Genomic DNA, 23,338 nt, shown 5'->3' on the forward strand with positions numbered 1-23,338 from the left:
CATGAAACTCCTTCCAGTCACAGAATGATTGATTTTTATGGTACTGTGGAAATTGTAACTCTGCAGCTGAGTAAGGAAGACTTGCTTCAAAGCATCTTTCCAGTTTTCATGACTAATCATTGCTAAGTAGAAATAGCTCTAATATTTTTCCTGTCTAGAGAAAACTTTTTAAAGTGTAGTAACTATATTGCCAGAATTTGCTTGGAATGGTATCTTCCCAAGACAAGGGTGAGCACGGGAGATGACCTAACAAGTGGTTACTCTTACAGAGATTTCTCCACGTACTCCCCTGTCTTAAACCATTTAATCTGGCACAAAGTGGTCTCTCTTCTGCCATGAAAGAGAAATGGAGATTTTAATGCATTTCCCATGAGTCCAAATAAGCATTCTTTCAAGTGCAGGTGCCTATCCTCTAGAGGGTAACCAAAAGAGGAAGGCTAAAAAGCTTCTCAGAGGGAACCCTTCCTCCTGGAGGCAGACACGCTATTTTCTCTGAGAGTGGAAAAGAATCGGAAGCAGTATAAATCTGGGATTTTAGGAGGGGAAAGCACTTGAACTCCCAAGGTAAAGGTTAGGGTTGAAATTTGAGTATGGAGGTAGAAGGGAGGTTTAAGGAATTTAAGACTAGAAGTTCTTATGGACAAGTGGACTGGATGCAGGAAGAAGTTTTGGGGGGACTGGAGTAGGGCATGCATGGGGACAGGCAAGGAAGAATTGGGGTTGCTATCCAGAATTTTGGTACATGGAGTAACCCCCATGCCTCCATAGGCATGTTCTTACTAAAAGATGTGCTATTGTTACATTGCTCTTGCTGCGTATACCACTGGCACTTACTACTGTTCTTATAATTTTCACTGAAAAACAGTTTTAAATATTCATTGATCAGTAGACTAGCAATTTTTATTTCTACTTTCTCTTTATGTATAAGTAAAATGAATAAAAGTAACTGCCTCAGCACATGTTCTCAAGTCAAATCATGGAGTAAGCTCTTTGTATTTCTAAAGACAGCCATGGAATGTAAAAGCAAAATGTACAGAAAATCTTATTTAGAGATACTTTAAAATTAATAACCTGTGCTTTATATAGATACCTGTCTTATAAGAGAAAACAGTTTATTATGTAAAAGGTACTGATTAAATTATGGTCCTGAATTAATTTTGATGATGTTAAATAGGCCCTGTTGTTGGAGAATTTCCATGCCAAAATGATGTGAACCTGGCACCAGCACCACCACTACCACAGGTAAAAAGAAACAACACACAAAAAATCCCAGGCTGTATTCTTAATATGGAAGTTTAGTATCATTAAATATAACTTTATAAGGAGAAACAAACTTCTTGACATTCATGCTGTTGTGGGGCTGATGTTTCAGCTCTTTTCTACATGCATTGTCATCCTCAGTAACAACAGGGATTTTTCCTGATTTTTTTTTTTCTTTTTAGTAGTCTGTCCTGTTAGCCTTTGTTCTTTGTATTCCATTGAAATGAAAGCTATTACTAGTAGTTTACTGCATATGTACACTGTGGAGTAAATACAGGTTGTTATTGGCTGAAAATGCTGATTGTATATAATCAGATGTATCAAGTGTCAAGAGAAAGATGCATATGCATCAACAAATTTATCATCTTTGTTTAAAAAATAAAACCAAAACCGACCCAACCCCAAACCAACAACAACAAAACCAACCATCTCGTCATTATCTTAAACCCTAAAATATTAATGCATATTCATGTTAATAAGCAACTGTGGAGGAAGCAATTTGACAAATTCTATTCATAAAATTATTACAGATTTCACTGTGTGGTTAGATATGATAGCACTGGGCCCTTACTGGACGTTAAATGAATTTTATTGAAGAAGGATGGTAAAGTTTGTTCCAATAGATAACTGACTTTTTGCAATGCGGTAGTAGATCTGTGTTCTTATTGAGTCCTTATAGGTGAAATAATCACCATGGGTGGAAATTTCTGTATGAATTATATGTGAATACATTAGCCGTTATGACTGAAATATTAAAAAGTTACTTTGTTACTGCAACTAAAAGTAATAGCTCATTGAATTGCCATTGTTTTTATGATCTTACCTCAGATATTCAAAGGTAAGTGGGATATTCTGAAGTATAATTTGCAAATGAAAAGATAACCTCTGCATTTACTAAAGTTCCTGCCATTATTAGTAAGGCAATTACTGCATTATAGCTAGTGTTTTAAATTATCTACAGTAAATATGAAACCATTTATTTCATAAGAAATGACACTATATTTTGGGGGATCCTGTAATAATGAAGTGTGAATCACTAATATTGTAGAAAAGAGCAAGAAAGATGTGTTTATATGTAGCTGTAGCAACAGTTAAAATGAAAAGCGAGGAATTTCTCACTTTTCTGATTAAAGATATTCAGCAGACTTTTTCTTGCATACGCTTCTTTGCAGCCAAGTGTGATTGAAAATATGACAGAATTCAAGCGCAGTCTGCCGCTCTTTCCACTGGTGAAACCACATATCAATTTCATGGCTGCAAAACTGTGAAGAACCCCAATGGATGAAGAAATGCAAATGATCAGTACTGATATGGTTTCAGGGGACTTCATGATGAACAAAATTATTAAAGATCATTAGGATAAATGGTTCTGTCCATTATGAAAGTCCCAAATTCCTTCTTGGTTCATTTGACATTAGCTGTGTGTTAGGGATAGAGAGTATATAAAAATCAGTTGTGGTCATGTGTCATTTATATTGCAGACAACCTGTTGAAAACCAAAATCAACTGAAACAATAATAATAAAAAACTTGTAGATGCAGTATATTTTTAAAATAGTAAATCCCTTCAAATTTTCATTTTGATAAAATAACCCTCCAGAGCAAACAAAATTGCTTGAAATATCCTTGTTACTCCTGAAAAACACCATTTAGTATCCCAATAATTAGCTTATTGGGGTCTGGAGGGGGTGAGAAAAGTAGGTCCTTTTTGGGATGGGGTCAACAGCTTTTCTTAAAAATAGAGACGTTCACGTTTTTTTGAAGTGACATGTTGAATGATACTTTTTTAATTGATCCTTAATGCAACCAACATATTTTCTATTTAAGTTTTATGAAGACCAGTGGGGGGAAAAAAGGAGATTTGACAACATAGTAAGTGAGAGAATTGTCATAATGAGAATAATTGAAGATAGGGGCATGATTTTAATCTTTCTATACAAATCTGGGGACATTTTATATTAAAACTAGTAAAATGCTGGAAACACTTTAATAGTGCATCTTATTTTTGTTATCAAAAGTGTTGTCCTAGTCTCTTGATACTGTCAGCATCCTGTTCAGTTTTTCAGTGTTAATGTGAATTGTTTCCATTTGATATACAGAATACTTTATTTGGTGTCATTTTTTGTTCTCAGTTGCGCATGTACTGATGGAGAACTCAGTCTGTCTTGCCTCATTTGTTATGTTAGGTCTCAGTCCAGCAAAGTACTTACTAGTGCAAATAACTTTAAGTACATGTTAGTTCTTGACTCAAGAACAATTGAATGTCAAATATGGGCCCTGTAATGAATCGGATACATCATTATTCTGATACATGTGTGGGTCCTTCTTGTCCTTCAGGAAGGCATTTGGGACAGTGCAGTACTGGGTTAGCAGTACTGCTGTAGCACAGGTTGTGGTTCAGGTTACATCACAAAATGTTTGTTCCTACTTCTTTTAAGAAGGCTGCGCAAAACCCGGAAGGATCAAGAATTTTGCTGAAATGCTATATGTATATATATTCCATAATTTAGTAAAATGGTAAAACAATATATGGTGTCTAACCCTCACCAGTTTTCTGACTTCTGCAGAGTGGTCTTAGGCTTGGGACAGCCCCCAAATAGAAGAAGGTAAGGGACCTTCTTACTAAGTTGTCCTACCTGTTTAATGCATAAAATTGATTGTAATTATTCAGACAGGATAGAGTATGCAAAGCACTGAAGATATAAAATCTGCTCATCAGGGGTGTTACTGAGAGTTTGCTTCTTAGTAGAAGAACCTGAGACTAAGGCCCTGATGTGACACACTTCTTGTTAGATGTCACAATCCTGGTATATTCGATAGGGTTGTCCTTGTCTCTGAATCGATGTTCCTTCTTACACTGGCTCTGAAGCCAAATTAAATGAGTGCTTGACAGAGTAAGGGCCTTGAGTTGTGTTTATCTGAGAGTCTTTTCTAATTGAATAAATACAGCGTATTTAAAAGTTGTTTTAAAGGTTAACAGCACATGTTTCAACATCTTTTCAATAAATTTGATGATAGTTTGTGATGTAACCTGTTGCCAAGGAAGGCCACTAGCATTTTTTTGTAGCTCAAACATAGTATGAGCAAAACCAGTAAAGGTGTCTCTGTTCACCACATTTTTCATGGATCCTTCACAAAAAATGGGCTTTTTACCCTCTTGCATTTTGCTTTTGTTTATAGTTTTCTTTTAGTAAAAGTATTTGTATTATATATATTAAAAGTTTTGACAACATATTATAAAAAGATATATTTTGGGACTTAGTATTTAAACATACCACTCTTACGGTGAATAAAATTAAATGGCTTCTATCATGTGTAAAAATAAATAGAGAGAGATATATATATTCATGGAAGTACTATCAACTCTAATTTTAATGAATTATATAAATAAATTGGAATAGCAGTGTATTTAACACAAGCTCACAAATAATGTTTTCCAGAGGGAAAAAATGTAGAATTTCAAAATTCTGTGACTGGATGTGGAAACCCATGTAGTTTTCCAGCAACTCTTAATTGCTTTTAAGTGTTCTCCAGCATTTTACAGTTTCTGAGTTTGATATAGCAGTAAATTTTGATAAACTCAGGCATACTAATGGGTTCATTTTAATGGATCCAAAGCTGCAGTGTCTACAAGCAATAAAAAACTACCTAGAATACACTGTAATTCAATTTTAGTGCTTGTTAATTAGTTTATGTAAGAAACCATAAATTATTATTACATAACTGTAATTTTTGCAAGTGCTATTTTAAGCAGTTGATGTGGAATTGGGTGCATGTGACACAGCCAGTATGACAGAGTGCTAGAGTTATTCTGTTTACAATAAACAATCTGAATTTAATGTTTGGAGTTCTTAATTTGTTTCATTTTAATTTTTTGCATACTGGTAATGTTACATCTATCAGTCTGTGCATGTTTTTTATTATACGTTAATTGTGATTTTCTGCTATCCAGTTGCTTGGACTAGTCAGGCTGAATAGCATTGCTGGAGAAGGGTTCCCAGTCACTTCTAGGGAAGTTTCAGAGGACCTCCCCATGTGGCATCCCACACCTTTAGGTATATCCACCTCTGTTGCTCTCTTGAGTGTATGAAAACTTAATAATACAAAGGTAGAAACACTTGCACAAGACAGGATTTTAATTATCAAATCTGAAATTGTAAATTCAGAGCATCGCTGCAGCCGGAGTGAATCATGCCTAGTGCAGCTTTACAGTGTTGCTTTTGAGAAATTACTTTCCCCTGGTCACTTTCTTTGTTTTATGCACACCAAAAGATTACATTTTGAAAGGTTAGGAATGTGTGATTTTTAGAACAGTAAATAATGTCAATTCTGAGTTCTGACAGTGTAAAGATACAAGTCAGCAGGCACTTCTGCTGTTCTAATGGGGCTCCTTGAAGTAATATCTGACAGTTAGCAATGTTCAGAGACAGGTTTTGTCCCTGGCATTGGAATGAGTGGTTGGTACTCGCAGCAGAGAAATAAAATGCCTGCAACCCACTTGGAAAATTGTTTGTCCTCAACATCAGGGCTCTCCTTCTCCTCCACTCCTAATCATTAGGGATTGGTGTAAGTCTTGACTCCTTGGCTTTATTGTCTTTTGCAAAAAATCAAGCTATCCAAATTTACTTAGACTATTTCTGTTAGCCATAAAAAAGTGCTTGAGCTTTTTCAGGATATTGTTTAAGTGCTTGGATGTGAACAGCCCTTATTGATAATGTGTTCCACAGTGAGTGGATAAAGCATTACACACCTTCATTTATTATTTTCTAGCTCTTCTCACAAGGTCAGCATTCTGCACAAGGTCATTCTGCACAAGGTCAGCAGAATTTTAGTCTACCTTCTCTCTAACATTTAACTGGTTAATATGCTTTTGCTATAGGTCCACTGTAAAGTGAAAAATCCTTATCTTCTACATCTTTCTTCTTATGTTTTTTCCATATTTTTTTTCAATAGCTGACCATCAAACTGATATGGTCATCTACAATGACACCTGGGTCCTTCCCTTGAGCTGCTAGCTAATTTGATACTCAAATTCAACTGTTTTCAAGACAGTTTTTAATATTGTTGCTGCATGCTGCACAATACAAGGCACTTATGTGCTATTTTCAAGTCAGAAGAGATCAGAAACTCAGGCACCTTTCTTACCTTTCATGTTATTTCAGAAGAAGCCTGGCCTGTGTAGATTCTGCTGAAAGGCTTTTATTTGAAACATTTCAGAGTCTTGTTTACCATTCAGAGAATATACTCATAAGTTATAGTATGTGCTGTTGGTGGAATATAACGCTAATAGTATGTGAAATCTGAATTGCAGTTCAAAGGAAGAAAGTGTATAAGGCCAAAGGCCCAGCAGAATGGGAAATGTCACAATTAAACCAACCTATTTGAACTCAAGCACGTAAACAGAATTTAAGATTGAAAATATTTATGGCTTCTTGAATTAGTGTTTCTAAGCTACCCCAAGGCTATTAACTAAAAGTGCAGCATTAACATCACACTGCTGAGCATTTGCTGCTGTTACCTTTTAGGACTCCCTCTTTAGTGGTGCAATGCAAAATTCTGAATTAAAGTTCCTGACTGACTGTGCAATGGATGAATGGACTTAAAGCTCCAAGTGGACTTCAGGTTGCTCTTGCACTGAGCGAGGAATTGACTAGGCTTAGCTAGTGGGAAACTCTAGTGAGAGGCATCCAAGCTTAAATCCTACATCTTCTGAGGATTTGCTACCACCATACTGTGTGTTAGATGTGCTTCCTTTTGCTTCAGCTTTCCATTACAGCTTTTCACTGCCTGCTCGGCTTCCCTTTCAAGAAGGGGAGCAAGGAATATGTGGTACTTTCCTAGCAACTGCCAAAGATAGGTAAACTTTTCAGTGGAGCAGCAGCTGGAACTCAGGACCCCCTTCCAGCCCTCCCACACAGAACTGGGTGTCCCATGGTACATGTGAGCTCATTACATGCACGTACTCTGGTGGTGAGTGCTTTCTCTACAAAATCAGAACAGGCTCAACAGTAAGGGAATCAGAAAGTCCCCAAGTTACATCACTAACCTCCCGGGAAGTGGGAAAAATAGCTGGGGAAAATTCTGATAGAGGATGGAAATGAAGTTGATATTTTTGGTAACTGTGGTATTAGAAGAACATGCTTTTTGTGTGAAGTCCGTTGTAAAGGATGAACTCCTGTGATGGGAGAGATAGAAGAAGACCTGCCCAGGGAAATGTAGGAGATCAATGCTAATGCATTTTACATGGTTAAGGCTGAGTAATTTCAGAGCATGTGCAAAAATGGTATTCTGGGATATCGAATGTAGAAAAGTGTGGGTGTGTACAAATGTTAGTGAAAGCTGAGACTGGGCTTTGAAGATCTAAATTTTGGATGTGATACCTTTTAGCAGACAGGGGTCTTAAAAATTTGCTGAATAGTATTAAGGTGGTGCACTTGATAAGGCAATTTTGGAACTGGTTTAAAACACCAGAAATATGTAAACATTCACAGCAGTAGTGTTCAAAAATGGTTCCCTTGGTATTTTTCAAACTTTCCAACTTGCTTTGGAATGAAGTAAGTTTAGCGGGACAGGTTTCAACCCAAATGATTATTTGCACATGTGTGTAAAAGCCAGGGAAGTTCACAACAGGTTAGTGCTCATCAGTGCGCTGGGGTCAGTAAACTGTCAAACAGTTCAACATTTCCCCACTTTATCTTTTTGTCATTACAGTAACTTTTAGCCTGCTAATACTTGTGCATTCCAAGCTTTCTGCAGTACTGGGGGGGGGAGTGTTTCTTATGACTACTTACAGCAAGTGAAGTTCTATGTTTCAACTGTGAGATACCAGTATCATTCACTAGCACATACCTGTTGAGGGTGAGGCTTCAGGAATCTGAAAAAAATCTATGCAGATAATTCCCCTGTTCACAGATTTGATTAATATTAATTTCCAGATGAAATTTTAGGAAGAGAAAGTAATTGTGACAATTCTGCAGCATTAAGTGTATTTTAGGAACACAGGAATCTGTACGTATAACTGGATCTGGCATCTCCACAAGCTGATTATTTAATTCTGATACTCTTTGTGTCATCTTCAAAGGCAGAGACGTCGCTGTTCATCTCACATTGTGTCATGTCTCTGACCAAGGCGGGGGTGACCAGATACTCCCATTGTCACATCAGCCAAAAGTGTCATTGATGTCCCTTTAGCACTGGCATGCATGGGGTGTGGGCTGCATGTGTGTTCTAGGATATTTTTTTCTGTGATTAGAACTTGCCTTCTAATTCTGGCAAGCTTTACCCATGAAATCATACAAAGATGACATCTACAGTATGTCAAAGCCTGGAGAGCCACACTGGACTGGTGCTGAAGCTCAGCGAAGTGGGAGATTTATGCAAGTAGAACTATTTCAGAAATAATTTGAAAACAGGTGCTACTCAACCACAGCAGGAGACTGATCTGCTGTTGTATGCACAAAATTATTTTATTGCTGTGAATAATCTAATGTACCTTATGCAGCCTTTTCCTGGAAGTAGGCATATTTGAGTGGAATAGCTTGTAGGCTTTGTGTAACTTGAAGAATGCATATATGAAGAATGCTTGTAGTTTGGATTTTCTACTTGAATTTAAATGTCAGTAATCTTTAATGATGTTATGAATGTGAAAATACAAAAGATTGTATTAAGTTCAGCGTATACAAAATGTGTGAGCTGGGGTGCTTGCCCACACTATAAGCCACTTAATAAAAATAATGTTGAAATGCAAGATAATGCATATAAGTTGACAGCAACTAGTTGCATGCCATTTTGCACTTCTTGTCTGATAATCATGTCTATCTGTCATGTCATTGTGTATAAATTCCTGTGAAAAGGGGTCATGTGTTATGTCTGTAAACTACCAGTGCACAACTGTGGCGCTGTATAGGCTTTTTTAAATGTTGAGTAATTGAGAGTGAATACAAGACCTTATTTTCAGGACAGCTTGTAGAGTCTGAACAGTCGAAGTTTCTCTGAGCTTTGAAAGCAACAGAATAAAAGTAGCAAAATCTTTCATTAATTTTATTAGGTCTACATCCTCTACCAAACAGACAAAAAAAAAAGGTAGTTGAGATAATTAGTAACTAAATACTTAAGCTGGCCTGACGACTGGAGTAAATGTGTTGCCTTGTAGTATATTGATAGCCCTAGATTATAAAATATGTTTATCTTAACAATGGTTTTGGCATAAACTCTGACTAGTCATTTAAAATTATTTTAAGTACTGTTGGAATAGCTTAAAAGTCCTGGAAGACTTTAACATTCATATTTTTTCTTTAATTTGAGATCCAGATACAGGGTCTCAGTCTTTTATAGAAATAGAGTCCTAATGTTTCATAGCTTGTTGGACTGAACTTTAATTTGGCGATGCTTTTAAAGAGAGCTCTTCTGTGACAGAGATCTGTTCCAAAGATGCCAGAGGAGCTGCCTTGCTATTCCCTAGGAGTCACCATACACCATGCAAGCAAAAAGATAAATGCCAAGATAATGTGTATCTATGTTTTTAAAGTATGCATTTGCAATGTAATTAATCTATCACTTTTTCTTAAGCTAAAGTCAATAATACATCTTCTCAAAACCGTGTGGAAAGATTCAGTAGACCTGGTTGTCCAGCAGCTCAGGAAGAGGCAATTGTTCAGAAAATGGACTGCAACACAAAATCAAAACTGAGTATAGATTTATGTGTATGATTAAATAAGACTATAAGGGATAGCACAGTCAGTAAGCTTAAACTATTTTATTTATTCTGTTGGTAATTTCTGGTTCATTGAACATGCTGAGGTGCCCTAAGAAGTAATACCAGAAATGTACTGGCAGTAAAGCGCGCAGTCCTGGTAGACTGGTGTTGCAGGAGAGATTGCAGAATTTGGAGAGATGTAAAGAGACTGGATAGCACTACAGTATCCACAAACCGACAGCAGCTTGTCGATATCAAAAGCAGAATTCATAAGGTTCCTTCCTGGTCCTGAAAGTATGAATAGCTAAAGGTGTCAGGAGAGGAGAGCAATCCTGTCTTTGTTGGCCCCTTGCAATCTCGGATACCTTGGGGAAATAGTGAAGTTCTGTTCTTGAGCAGCAGCTACATCATATCAAATCTCCTTGTGCAACAGGTCTTTCCTTTGCTTCAATTTAATATTAAATGTTACTACCTTTTTCTTGTTGGAAAGGTAGTTTAATTTTATCTCCTCTTTTGCAGTATTTATAGTGTGCTAATTAGTGCTATTTCCAACCAGTTACCTGTGCCTGCAGGTAATGGCTGTGCATATGTATGTGAAATTACCTGTTCATATCTAGTCACTCATCTTTGGAATGAACAACAGAACTGGGTGTTTTATTTATGGTGATGCAAGAGAGTGAAAGACCTGAAGTTTGATTTTTTTTTTTTTTTTTTTTTTTTTTTTGTCCTTTGTTGTCTTTAGAGCTGGCACTTACCAAAATATTTTTGACCCGGAAAGTCAAGTAGAAGTGACTTCACTGACAGTAAATACTGAACTCTTTAGTGCCATTTTTACAGTAATAAATTTAAGGGTAGGATTGTATGCTTAATTTGCAGAGGAATTTTCAGGTTCATGATATAGTCATGCATATTCAATAATTATTTCCTACTGTTTGACCAGGTTGGGGTAAGGGAAGACCAGGAAAGAAAGAATTGATTTTTGTTTTTTTAAGGTTTTCTTACCTGTTTCAAAGTTTAAAGAAAACTTGCTATGCAAGAGAAGAAATCAAATTTCTTAGCTTAATTTGTAGAAAGTGTCAAGTTTTTTAAACAGGTATATTTTAATTTTTTAAATATAAAGTTTAGTTTTCATTGCTTGGAAAACGGCATATACTTCAGAATAAAAATGTCAGCTTAAAAGATTCACCATGAAACAAGCTTTTGCGGTGTCTTTCCTTCACCCTGTAATTAAAATTCTTCTTGGTGCTATAGGACACAACATTTGCTGTTATTCCCTATAACAATGTGAAGAGTTGTGCATCTCATCTTTATGCATGAAAATGATTTTCTTTGTTCCGCTGAGGAAAACCGTGTTTGTACGATTTTAAAGATAAAGATATAAATAGAACAATAAATCACCTTTTAAAATCGCAGAAATGGCCCGGATGTGTATTTTAAAAGGAGAAAGACTGCGTGAAGTCTTTTATCTTCACAAGTTTAGCGTCGTCTTAGGTGTCCCAAAAACCGATCGCGTTCTGAGACGCCGACGCCTGCGGGGTTGGCCGCGGGGCTCCCTTCTTGCCTCCGCCATTTGCTGCCGCCCGCAACCCGAGGGGGCCCGGCGGCGGCAGCCGCGGGGAGGTGCCGCCATGCTGAGGCGCCGTGAGGCGGTGAGAGGGACCAGGCTTGTGGCGGTGGGGGGGGTGGGCCGGGGTCCCGCGGCCGGCTGGGGGTGACGAGAGAGAGGGTCCTGTGAGGGGAATGGGGTGGAGAATGGTGGTCGGGCCGCTGACTGGGGTTCGTATGGGAGCTGGGGCCCGGGGGTCGCCGCCTGCCCTGCTGCCGCAGTAGGTGGGGGATACGCTGGGCAATATGGCAGTGCTGGAGGCCGGCGGGTTGCGGCTGGGCCTTTGCGGGTGGTGGGGTGCCGCAGGCTCTGTTTTATCTCACAGCTGCCGCCTTTTTTTTTTTTTTCTTTTTTTTTTTGTAGGGGTTGGGAGTGTGAATATGAATTAACAGGGGGTTAATTTGCAGCAGCACTGAGTACAGCAAGTGGAGCTGCAGCTTTGCAGTGCGTTGAACATGAAACCTGACATGATGCCTGTTACTCTGAGGAAAAAAATGACATCTATCAAGTCACGAACATTATAAGTGAGATGATTGTTTAAATTCGTTGGTACTGCAGACCCCTGGTGCTGCCTGCTTCCCCTCCAGCTCTGGGGAAGGTTGTACTTGTAGAGTGCTTAGCACTGTAACAACAGGCACCACTGTGAAACTCAGGAAAATAGCAATATAGCTTTCAGAACAAGTTTCAGAGAGTGGCAGGCAGGGTGCTGTGGAAAAGAGAGAATGGCCACTCACAGACAAATCCTTTCACAACAGAGGGCAGAAATAAGGTGTAAGCCACGGTGGTTCTGGTATGTCCTAGCATTTGACATAACGGGGGGCTTGACAGTAAAGTGCTGGTAGCGCAGACTTGGGGGTGTAATTGCCAAGTGTTGCAGCAAAAGAAAAGGGAAACTGAAAGGGGGGGGGAGCAGCTTTCATTATATGTTACCTAAGTGACATGGACACGTGTTATCTCGTGGGAGAGAGCCACAGGATCTGTCACGTGCTGGATGTACCAGCAGTGAGGACGTGTGTGTCTGTGCGATAAGCCCATGTCACTGGCATTTCCAGGTGCCGGAGAGCAACAAAGGAGCTGAGGCACGCACTCTGCTCCAGCCTCTGATGGTGACAACCTCTGTGTCTTCTTCCTGACCATCCCCTCCTCATCTCTGGATCCACATCCTTCTCTGCTGGCCCATCTCAGTCCTCAACTATCTCCTCACCCATTTGTCACCTGCCTCCTTCGCACAATCTGTGATCCACAGCTCCCCACAGCCTGAGCCCTTCTGCAGCTCCTGAGCTCTGCGTCATAGATTAACGCCCACAATCTCTTTTATCCATTTTTCTCAATGACTCCTCAGTCCCCAACCTCCTTGTCCTTCATTCACTACACCTGCTGCTGAATCCACATTTTTATCTTTTGCCTTTGCGTGGGATAGGCTAAGCTGGGAAGTAATTGAGAGCTCTGGAGGACAGGCTTTCTGCTTTCAGGTCCAGCTATACAGCACTGCAGGTAGTCGTAAGGTGCTTGGAAATCAAATTCATCAAATCCCAACTGAGCAGCTTCAACCTTCAAATTTTCAAGGCGTTTGGGAAGATTCTTCATACAAGTGACAAAACCCAGCACCTCAACCACCAATCTGAACTTCCTACCACCTAATTTTCAATTCCCTGCTTCAAACTTTGAGACTGTCAGAGACCTGCCACAACTTCCCATTAAGTGACTAAACTATTACAGAAGAAATTTTTCATAGTTACTCACTGCGGGCCACATTAGTACAGTGTTTAAAGTTTGATAAGGTTCTTAGCAACTGGAAACATGGTCTTATTAAAGGAACTATCAAGCAACTTGGTGGCAGTAGCAGCCTTCCTGTCTCAGGTGGGAGTGGAAGAGAAAGAAACATTTCCTTGCAGAGCTCCTTGCAGAACTTAAGGCTGACTTATCCTTGAACAGAAAGGATCCTGCATATTAGCCTTCCAAAAGTTTGTACTTACAGTCTCCTCTTGTCCCTAGAGGTTCTAGTCTGGGGAAACCCTGTGTACATGTAGGTATGGGCAGGCATGTGAGTGCTGGGGAAAGAAGAGCAAAATGAGCCTTCATTACATAGCACAAGAAGAGAAATTGCTTTGCCAGCAGTAGTAACTAATTAACTGCATACTTTGCACAGTGAATGAAGAACAATTACACAGCAATACGGGAATTGTCTGCCCCTTTCTCTGTTCTTTGCCATGGAGCGGGAGCTTCCTTTTACCCCAAGTCAGGCTTGCTGCTGGGTGTGAACATCCCTGGGCTGCACCTGGCTGTGGTGGCTCACTAATACATCTGCTTGGAAGAGATGCCTGGTTTGCACATTGAAAGGATAAACTGCTTATCCTGTTTTCTGTAATTCTGTCACAGAGAGCTAGCAAAAGCTCATCTGACTGGTTTAACTTAAGGGTAAATACAAGGCAATGTGGTTGAAGGAGATATAGATAGAAAATGGAGAAGGGACTCTGAATCAGCTGATTTGTATTTAAAGGCTTTATTCTGCTTGCTCTCTCTTTCAAAAAATATTTTTTTTCTCATTTGGAGAAATAAGATATAAATGATACCCTGGCAAGAAGTGCATAAAATCTGACAGATGAATAAATTGTACTCTCCAGAGCTGTAAGCTTGAAAAGAACATTGCAGACATAATGCATGTTCTTGGCTTGAGAGAAGTCCTGTCCATTAGAAATACACCCCTCTGAAGATTGATCTGAACTTTTGAGCTTTCAGTTGAATAATTGCTCTGTGAGATTTGAAATATTTTGAATTATTTAATTTCCCATTCACCAAAATTGAATAACATTGCAGTTGATTTAAAATGTTGTTGAATTAATTATGACATTTTGTTAAATTCTCTTTTGTCTTTCCTGTGTCAGTTTTTTATTTCAAAGACCTCAGCTAATGCAGAATGCATATCACCCCAATACAGAGGAGAGATGAGTCAGACATTTGTCAGCTTGAATGGCCTTAGACCTACTTATGCCTACTAACCACTGTGATGCAAGTCTGAAGTGATGTTACTTGCATATTAAAGAACAAGACTGAGAAAGCTAAAGCTTCCTTGCTAAGCTCTGTTCTTCCAACCTTCTCTGCTACAGCCTTCCATGGAGAACAGGTCAGAGTCACATACACAGAGCTGTAATAAATTATCTATCTAAATCTAGCAGCAAAGAAAAAGGTGAATTCATGTAGCGTATGGGGGTAAGTCTTAAGGTGAGTTTTATGAGATGACAGCATCAGTCTTGTGGCTGTCTTGAAAGGAGCAGGTGCCTATCTCCATCTTCCTTCACAGCCAGCCACCTCATGCTGTTCAGCCAGTCAGGAGTTGGGAGTGAGGAACTGACACAACTCCTGCCCGGAAGGACAGTACAAGCCATTACGCTGGCCCAGTTAAAGCCATGCCCTTGACCTATACAGATTTATAGGAAGTCTAATATAATGTTACACAAAATATGAAAAGAATAGATGAATCTGTTGTTCCAGCATCTTTCTTCATTCACTTTCAAATTCAGCCTTGTAAATCTAAAGTCTCCTTAAATTTTAATAAGTTACTTAAGTAAGATCAATATTTGAATAACAGCATTAGCCATGAATCTACACCCAACATACGACTTAGAAATATGTGAGTGAAATCTGTGCATGAACAGCTGCTTTTGAAGCTGGACTGCAAGGCTGCCTGAGTCAGGCCTTTGACAGACAGACTTGCACTCCCTGCTGCCTGACACACACATACTCCAAGCAGAAGCGGTGCTGCCAGCCCCTGCCTCTTCCATCAGGACCCACCATGTGAACTCAAGCACAGCACTTTTGGTCAAAGCTGGTCCAAATATTGATGCCTCAGATCACAGGCAGCGTAAATGCCTATGATCTCCTTCATCTCCAAACTGCAAACCAAACATGATACCCATATTAAAAGAAGAAAGGCCTGCAGGCATGACTTAGAGAATATATGATGGGAAAGGAAATTACACCCTTGCTGATGATAGGCCTGTCAAAGCCTTTTAGGATGTGTCATGTTGGTCTGTAACATTTCAAATTTCAGCTGAAGACAACTTTCTCCCTTGTATGTATCGTATAGCTTATTTTTGTGTCATCCCTCCAATTTTATTTTTCTCTGGCATAATTTATAGCAAGCTATTTATGGGACTAGAATAACAGTCAGCTTGGAGAAGAGACATGGTTCCTCCTGTACACAATGCAGGTTAGAAGGCTGTTAGAAGGTTCCTGTCCCAAAATAGATAGCAGTATACCTGTACATGAAAGGAGAAAAGATTTGTTTCTTACTCCAGTTTCTTGCCATCCCCTATTCTAGTAATTAATATTCTAAGTTTAATTTCAGGATTCTTTATTCTCTTTCTGTTTTAGGTGTGCCATGTTGTATACCAACATCATCAATCCACTAAACATGCTCATCTTTATTTGAACTTCCTATGCCTAATGTTACAGCTGATGATTATTTTTAGATTATCGTTGTATAAGGCCCCCTGAGACACTGGTTTTCATTTAAAAGGGCAAGCACATTTGTTTTGTTACTGAACTCTTGTCTGCACTTTACTGCACTGGAGCAAAATTTATTTCAGACAAATGGTTCTTGCATATTTTTATATATCCTTTTATATGCTGTTCATTAACTTGAAACATCTTTTGACAAGAGAGCAAATCAACAGGCTAAACAGCAATTATGTCCCACAAATCATGTTACAATCCAAAGATAAGCCATTATCTAGACAGGACTTCAAGAGTACGATACAAGCGTTTTAAACAAAAAGAAAAGTGAATTTATATTTTGACTTAGAAAAAAGGCAAAGGCTAGAACTGAGAACAATTACAAACATCTACTGAAAAATACAGTGCATGCTCATCACCTTGATGCTTGCAGGCAGATTCAAAAAAATCTCAGCTCAACAGCAGGTGCCCACGAGGGGAAAAAAAGCAATCTTCCCCTAGGATTCAGTCCTCAGACTAACCACCACCTGCTGTTTTTTGAGAGCGGAGTTATCCCTGGAACAGTGCATTTGCATTGTGTCTGCTAACGTCAAGGCTTAGCACAGGAAAAAACCATCATGAATTTAGCAGAAGTACCAATTCAGATAAGTACAGGCTCAGCTGTTGCTAAATTGGCAATTATAACTAGATGGTCTCTGCTCCCCCGCCATCATCATTGTTGGCGCTGGAAGTTTTGTCTCAGTTCAGTGAGTATTCTGTTTTGTAAGCTCTCATTTGTCTTCTGTTTGACAGCTTACAGTGATTTTGTTTAGCTGTACTGATGAACTGCTGTCAATGGAAAAAGCTCCAACCACCAGAGGCATACGAGAAGGATTAGCCAAAATCTACAATTCCTACACAGTAGGAAAATGGGGAGATTAACTATAAAAGGACTGCACCAGGATATGAGATCAGATTATCTTCTCAAATACTGCAAATCCATATCTAACTATCTTTCTCTCTGACCTTTAAAAGTAACTTTTCAGCACAACCGTAACTACTGGCAGGAGCAGCAGCAGCAGCAGGAAAAAGTGCTGGCAAGTCCTAGCATTTTACTTGCTGGGGGCCTAGATCTGCTTTCAGATAATGCAGAATTTTAGAATTCCAGCATCTGCTCTAGGCTTACATTGCAACCACAGCTGTGATAAGGAGGGATGATCTTGTTCTAGACATGATATGAAATCTGTATCTCTTCTCTGCCAAGCAGTTGGTATGGTTCCAGAATCCTGCCACAATGATCTCATTTATATTATTTGTTAATTTGCGGACTCTGAGGCTAACCTGGCCTCTCTAAAGTTGTTGTACTGTGATCTGTCTGCATTTTGGTGCCAGAGCCTTATAATGCACCACTAAAGAGGATTTTTAAATAAAGATACTGTACCAGCTGGGGGAAAAAAAAAGTGCATGAAGCTTGTTCAATAGAGCACATTAGTCTCAACCTCATCCTTACTTGAAGCAAGTAACAGCTAACTCAGCTATCTGCATTTAGGCTGTGCTTTTACCGTACAGTGATGGCAGAGGGCACCCTGTGCTCTTTATGCCTTTGACTCATGGGCCTTTCCTATGACCTAGGAGAACTGGACTTCCCTCCCAGAGGAAGAGGGAGGTACTGTTACTTTCAAGGTCAGCCCAAAGCTGTCTTGTTGCCCAGTGCCCCAAGAACGGACCCCTGGTGCAGGTATGCAATAAGCTGGCACCATCTCAGGTCTGCAGATCCCTTTTTTCTATCTATTGTTAAATAAGAGTAAGGGAAAGAGGGTCTCAGCCCAACTCTGAGGTTTTCCCAGCAGTCCTTATACCTGTCCTGCCGCTTGAGCTAGGAGCAGGTTACCCCTGCTGCCTGGATGAGCTGTTAGCAACAAGTGGTGGTCAGGCCCCAGGACACAGGCATATGCTGTGGACTGCAGATGCTTCCTGTGGAGGCAACTGAGCCTGAAGGCAGGAACATCAGGATCTCACCCAAAAGAATCCCACTAACATCCAGCAATCATGTGGAAAGTAGGAAAGGTCAAGGTGCAGTACAATTTGAAATACCAGGTGGCATATCCATGGCTTATTCCATCACAAAGTTGCTCTGTGCATCTGCTCATCAAGCAAAGACCATACCTGAGCTGCATAACTGCACTTTAAACCAGCTGAAATTTAATCTACAAGAACATCCAGCTGTCACAAATTTGTCAAATATGCTCAAGAAACCCCATTCCTCCATTGGGAGTGACAGTTTATGTTGTCAAGTGGTTGCTTTGTTTCTATAGACAGAAGAGGGAATTTGTAGGACTTCTAGGAATGAAAAAATCAGATTGTGCAGATACAAGTGACCCTGCAGTCATGCCTGTAGCATCCATCACACTTCAATCACTAGCTAATTTTGTTTCATCAAGTGATCCTTCACATCCTCTAGCCTTTCAGCATGTACTGCTATCTCCAACCAGGTGAGACACCTGCACAAGATGCAGAACAGTGTTTGATGGGCAGGATGGCCAATACAGTAGGCTGCCACTCTGGTATCTCACTTTTGTTTTGGTATCACTATTGAGCAAAAAGGCAGGTTTTGTTTTGTGTGTGTGCACAGGAGGGTGGTACAAGCTGATTAGATGTTTCTTTTTTTAATACCAGTGTATTTGAAAAGACAAAATGAACTATATGCACTACTCAACACATAGCACCAAGTTCACCTGTTAATAGTACTAGAATTTAACTTCATTGTACACTCTCCCCATCCATCTGCTTCCTTACCTATTAGACAGGGAACATTAAGTCTTGTTACTGTATTTTGATGGTGATACTGTTCAGTTCCTCCACAAATCAATTACTAAAGGAAGAGACTTGACTTTCAAAAACCGGTTGTTACAAAAAAAAAAAATATTTTGAGGCCATCTAATTACATCTCAAAAATGCAATAATAAGGAAAGAATTTGCTTTGGGAATACAGGAAATGCTAGGATGCAAAAATACACCACTCACTTCTGGAGTCTGCTTACCATGTGCCATACAACTGTGGTGCATATTTGATTTATCCTAATTACGTTTCAGTGTAATTATTTGCTTTCTGACTGGGGCAGAACTGCCACATACTGAATTCAGCTTGCTTATGCCTTTTGCGCCTTTCCTGTGGTGCACAATATCATAAGCCCTGTTCTTTTAAAAGCGGAATAGAACCAAAACAAAACTATCCATCCAAGCTGCACATCATGGCTGATGTATAATTACTCAGTTTCTCTTGGTCATATTCCTATGTATGTAAACATGTTTTAACATTATCTCAGCAACTGCCATTCATAAGAACGTATTTTAGGTGCAAGAAAAGGATTACCTGGCTTCCCAGATGATGATTATGCAGCTGCCAAAAGGGATGAATTCAAGTCATACGCACTGCTTTTTAAAATGCTTTGTTAATTTGTTTGAGGAATATCCAGATGCAACTAATTACCCTGTAATGAGGCTTCTAAAGCTGACCTTCTAACAAGCTTCTGAAGGTGTCCAGTTTATTATACAGAATGATTTGTTTTGACTTTCTTTAAACTCTTCATATGTGGCCGCCATAAATGGTTGCATTCCTCAATGATGGCACACTCTAATTAATCCCCATAAACCTCCCTTAATGTGTTAACAAGGACAAATAGGATAACTATGGAAGATACATTCTGCTTGTCAACTGCAGGTTTGCAAATAGTTACTTATGTAACAACTGAATGCCAGCTGCAATGAAGAAGGACTTTGGCCACCGTTTTGACAGTAAGCAGCTAGTAAAGTTAAGTTAATACATCTCGCACAGTTTTGGGAGGTGTAAGCTGTATCGTTTCCCAACAACCTATAATTACACTATCTGCAATTGCAGTTTTCGACATAGAGACTTTTCCCTATCTTGGTACTTAGTTAAAAAGTCTTGAGGCACAAAGAGGTCAGTGGTACAAGCCACATGGTATTGACCTTTGCAGAGGATGTACTCAAGATTCATGTTTGGTCAAGAAAGGGCCCATGACACTCAGATTTTTAAGAAGACAAGACAATCCCTGACATCTGGGACAATTTCCATGGTGTGCTGCTGGAATGGTCTCTAAAATATCTCCACAGGTGCCACTAGTAAAGCAGTTTTATATTTTTCTTGGTCCTAATCTGTAGACTAGGACAAAAGAATTCTGTGGGCTGCTAATGACTCTACTCTTAAGTGTTACATGAAGGGATTCCAACACATGGTATATGTGATTTAGCTCAACAAGAACTGAAATGCTTTGAGCAGGAGTTGGTGAGAGCAATGTTATGGACTGTCTGTGATCACCTACTCCAACTCTATCCAAAATAGCTTAAGACCTGAAGGCTCAAGAAATACACGTATATTTTCTGTCACTTGGCATATAAGTAGCTACATGTAAATGTTATAAATGCATTAAAAAAATAAATTTGTGTAATGAGTCTCACCACCTATTAACCAGAGTTCACTTTTGAGCCCCTTTAGAAAGGAAGATAGAACAACTCTGTTCATAAAGAATCTAGAGCTGAACAAAGAAATGCAAGCACCTGTACTTTTGAAATCACTTGTGAATTTACTCCTTAGGTTAGTTTGCATTTTTGTTGATCTTTGAAATGAGATGGGAAAAGCAGCCTAGTTAAGAGTAAGATGGTATGTGACTTAAATACATAGCACAATTCTGTGTCTGCAATAGGAGACAGCACTTAGTAATGTGGGATGGTCAGCTCCATTGCATAGTATTTAATTTATGCTCAGTGGAGAACACTTTCATTTTGTAGTACCTTGAAATTTAACAACATGCTGGGATAGAGAACCCTGCAGTTAAAAGATACTGTTGCTTTTTCAAAAGAAACCACTGACAGAACAGAAAAACATTGCTTTGCATTTAAAAGGTACCAAAGAATTTAAGAAAAAGATGAAACTTTGTTTGACAAACCTTATAGGTTAGCAACAATTTTCTATGCCCCTCTCAGCAGTCAAAAGAATTGCTATTGTGTTGGTTATGAGAAATCCCACTAGCCATTCATAGTCTGGTACTGAGGGAATTTGGTCCAAGTCTCAGATTTGGTATGTCAAAATGGCATTTTTTTTCTACCTCTGAAACAATCTTCAAGTAAGTTTTTATTCCTTCAAGCCCCTGCTCTCCAAAAGGCTTTCATCATGTAACTTGCATTCCATAAAGCTTCTGCAGTGCTTCTCATCCAGAGGGAGTTATTATAACGTTATGTATATTTAACCAACATCTGTCTTGGATTAAAAAAAATTAAAAAAATCCCTGAAACTGAAGTGCAAATATACTGGAGAAGCAGAATTTTCCTCCTGCACTGTAGTTGTCTTGTTTGAAACAGAGGAATGCAAGCAGCTCATTCAAGAGTAATGCTGCAAACTGACTAGTAACAAACTTGGAATTACCCATGGGATCTTAACCTAGAACTATGCACAGGTGGTAAGGTGGTAGAGATTTTTTCTATCAAGCTAGTCAAATACTTCTGAACCAGCCAGCATTTTGCTGCAGAAAAAACAAAAGCCACTCTTGATTTTCATCAAAATAGAAACATTTTTGATTCTGTGCTATCTTACATATTCTATCTTCTATGCATGAGAAGTATCTGGAAAACTGGTAGGTGGAAGGTCTTCCAGAGGTAGTGAGTAGGGGTATTAGCTTCTTGTAATGGTTCATGGCAGAGAAATGGCAATTACTCAAAGTAGTCCTTAGACATACAGTAAATACTCAGATCAGCATGTTCCTTTATCAGCTCCCATTAGCTGCAGCTAAGTCTTACTGCATTGTAGGAAGAGTGCAGGAACAATTGAAAAATATAAAATACCCAAAACATTAAGCTGTGCATGCTGTATCACAGAGTGGTCTGAAGCTAGAAGTTGCATAATTTTATTTTTTTTTTTAAATAAGCATAGTACTTCCTATGGAGGCCCACTGCTAAGGCAATTGCTTTTCCATGGCTTAGTCATCCAGCATTAAATGAGGTGCCTGCAAGATATGTTTTGACAGGTGCTGCTGAGCTGTTTAGTTGAGGCAGTTTCAAGTCACATCTGCTATTTGCTTTTAGTGGTTCTGGAATGGAATTTTTCTACTGAACAACTTAGTATAGTACAACCAGAAATAACAGCTTTATGCTCACAATATTGAGGTGCAAAAGCAATTAAATATCCAGAGCATGTGAATAACTAACTGGCAAGAATGGACAAAGAGACCACAGATCTTCAGACCTTCTTGAGGTATAGGGGTCATGCGTGATCTAATGGAGATAGTTCATCCCTGTTTACAGAATAGGATTTTTTTTTCACTCACAGTAATATTCTCTTTGCGCACACATCTTGTGACTGTTGCCTTTCTGGAAAGTGAGCTATATTACTCAAGCTGTTGAATAAGGCCTTGAAATGAATTAAAACCTACCCTGAACTTATGTAAATTAGTAAAGCAGAAAGAATTTGAATGGTTGGAATTCTGGGCAAACTTCAGCGCAAATACTTCTAGTTTTACAGCTCATTCCAACAGAGCAACTTGCTAAACAGCAATGAAGAAAGTAGTCTTGGCGTCAGTGCCTACAAGAATTGAACCAACTCATCAAGGAAAACTGGCTTCTGATTTCCCCAGATTATGCTGGAATTTATTTTAAAAGATTAAAGTGAGAATCTTTCCCTAAATCACAGCAAGTGTGAGACACTAGTGGGAGAAGATGTGCCTTTTCAGTCAGCAGGGTTAGAAGATGGTAGTTCAGGTACTGAGAGGCTGTGAGGACAAGGAGGATGATGTATTGCCAGTTTCAGTGGTATATTCTGAGTACATACAAGAAGAGTACTTACTTACATCATTAAGTTAAATATCAAAGATTATGTGTGATTTCTTGAAGCACTTGAAGTTTTCCCTGCCCAGAAAACCCAGGTAGAAACAGTAGGAATAAGTTGTCAATGAGTCATGGTAAATGAAGAGTCAAAGTCTCAGTTTAGGGAAATGGAGCTAAAAGTAAGCAAGATGGCAACAGCTGAATTCCTCAAATGTTAAAGTGAAAAGAAATTAAGCCATTTGGATTAGTGAAGAAGAAAGTAGATAATTAACACTGCACAGCCTTAATGTTTTTAGGTAATCTTAAATACTGCTGGCATCAAATTCTATTTAGTTGACAAAACTGTAAGTAGACCTGATGCTGACAGTGTGTAGTTAGTGTGACGGATTAAACTGTTGCCTCAGTCCTAGCAAGAACCATTTTCCAATATATTGCTATTTACATGTATGTACTTATCTACAGCCAAGAAAACTTTTAGTACAATTTTTTTATTTATACACACACACA

The 23,338-nt window shown here is 39.0% G+C and overlaps 1 protein-coding gene across 5 annotated transcripts in view; it reads left to right on the forward strand.

Annotated features, from left to right (window-relative positions):
- IDE (insulin degrading enzyme) overlaps nucleotides 1-23,338 on the forward strand; it is a 99,467-nt gene that overhangs the window by 65,331 nt on the left and 10,798 nt on the right. For 4 of the 5 annotated variants that reach the window (XM_075026093.1, XM_075026091.1, XM_075026090.1 and 1 more), the window contains exons 24-25: nucleotides 1,175-1,242; nucleotides 2,433-5,098. In XM_075026093.1, the coding sequence (XP_074882194.1) occupies nucleotides 1,175-1,242; nucleotides 2,433-2,528 (164 nt within the window). In that variant the 3' untranslated portion in view covers nucleotides 2,529-5,098. Of the gene's footprint in view, nucleotides 1-1,174; nucleotides 1,243-2,432; nucleotides 5,099-23,338 lie in introns of those variants that run through there. The other variant, XM_075026092.1, reaches the window with a different exon arrangement.

The sequence above is a fragment of the Buteo buteo genome, chromosome 4 (genome assembly GCF_964188355.1).
Source record: "Buteo buteo chromosome 4, bButBut1.hap1.1, whole genome shotgun sequence".
In the NCBI taxonomy this organism is placed as follows: domain Eukaryota; kingdom Metazoa; phylum Chordata; class Aves; order Accipitriformes; family Accipitridae; genus Buteo; species Buteo buteo.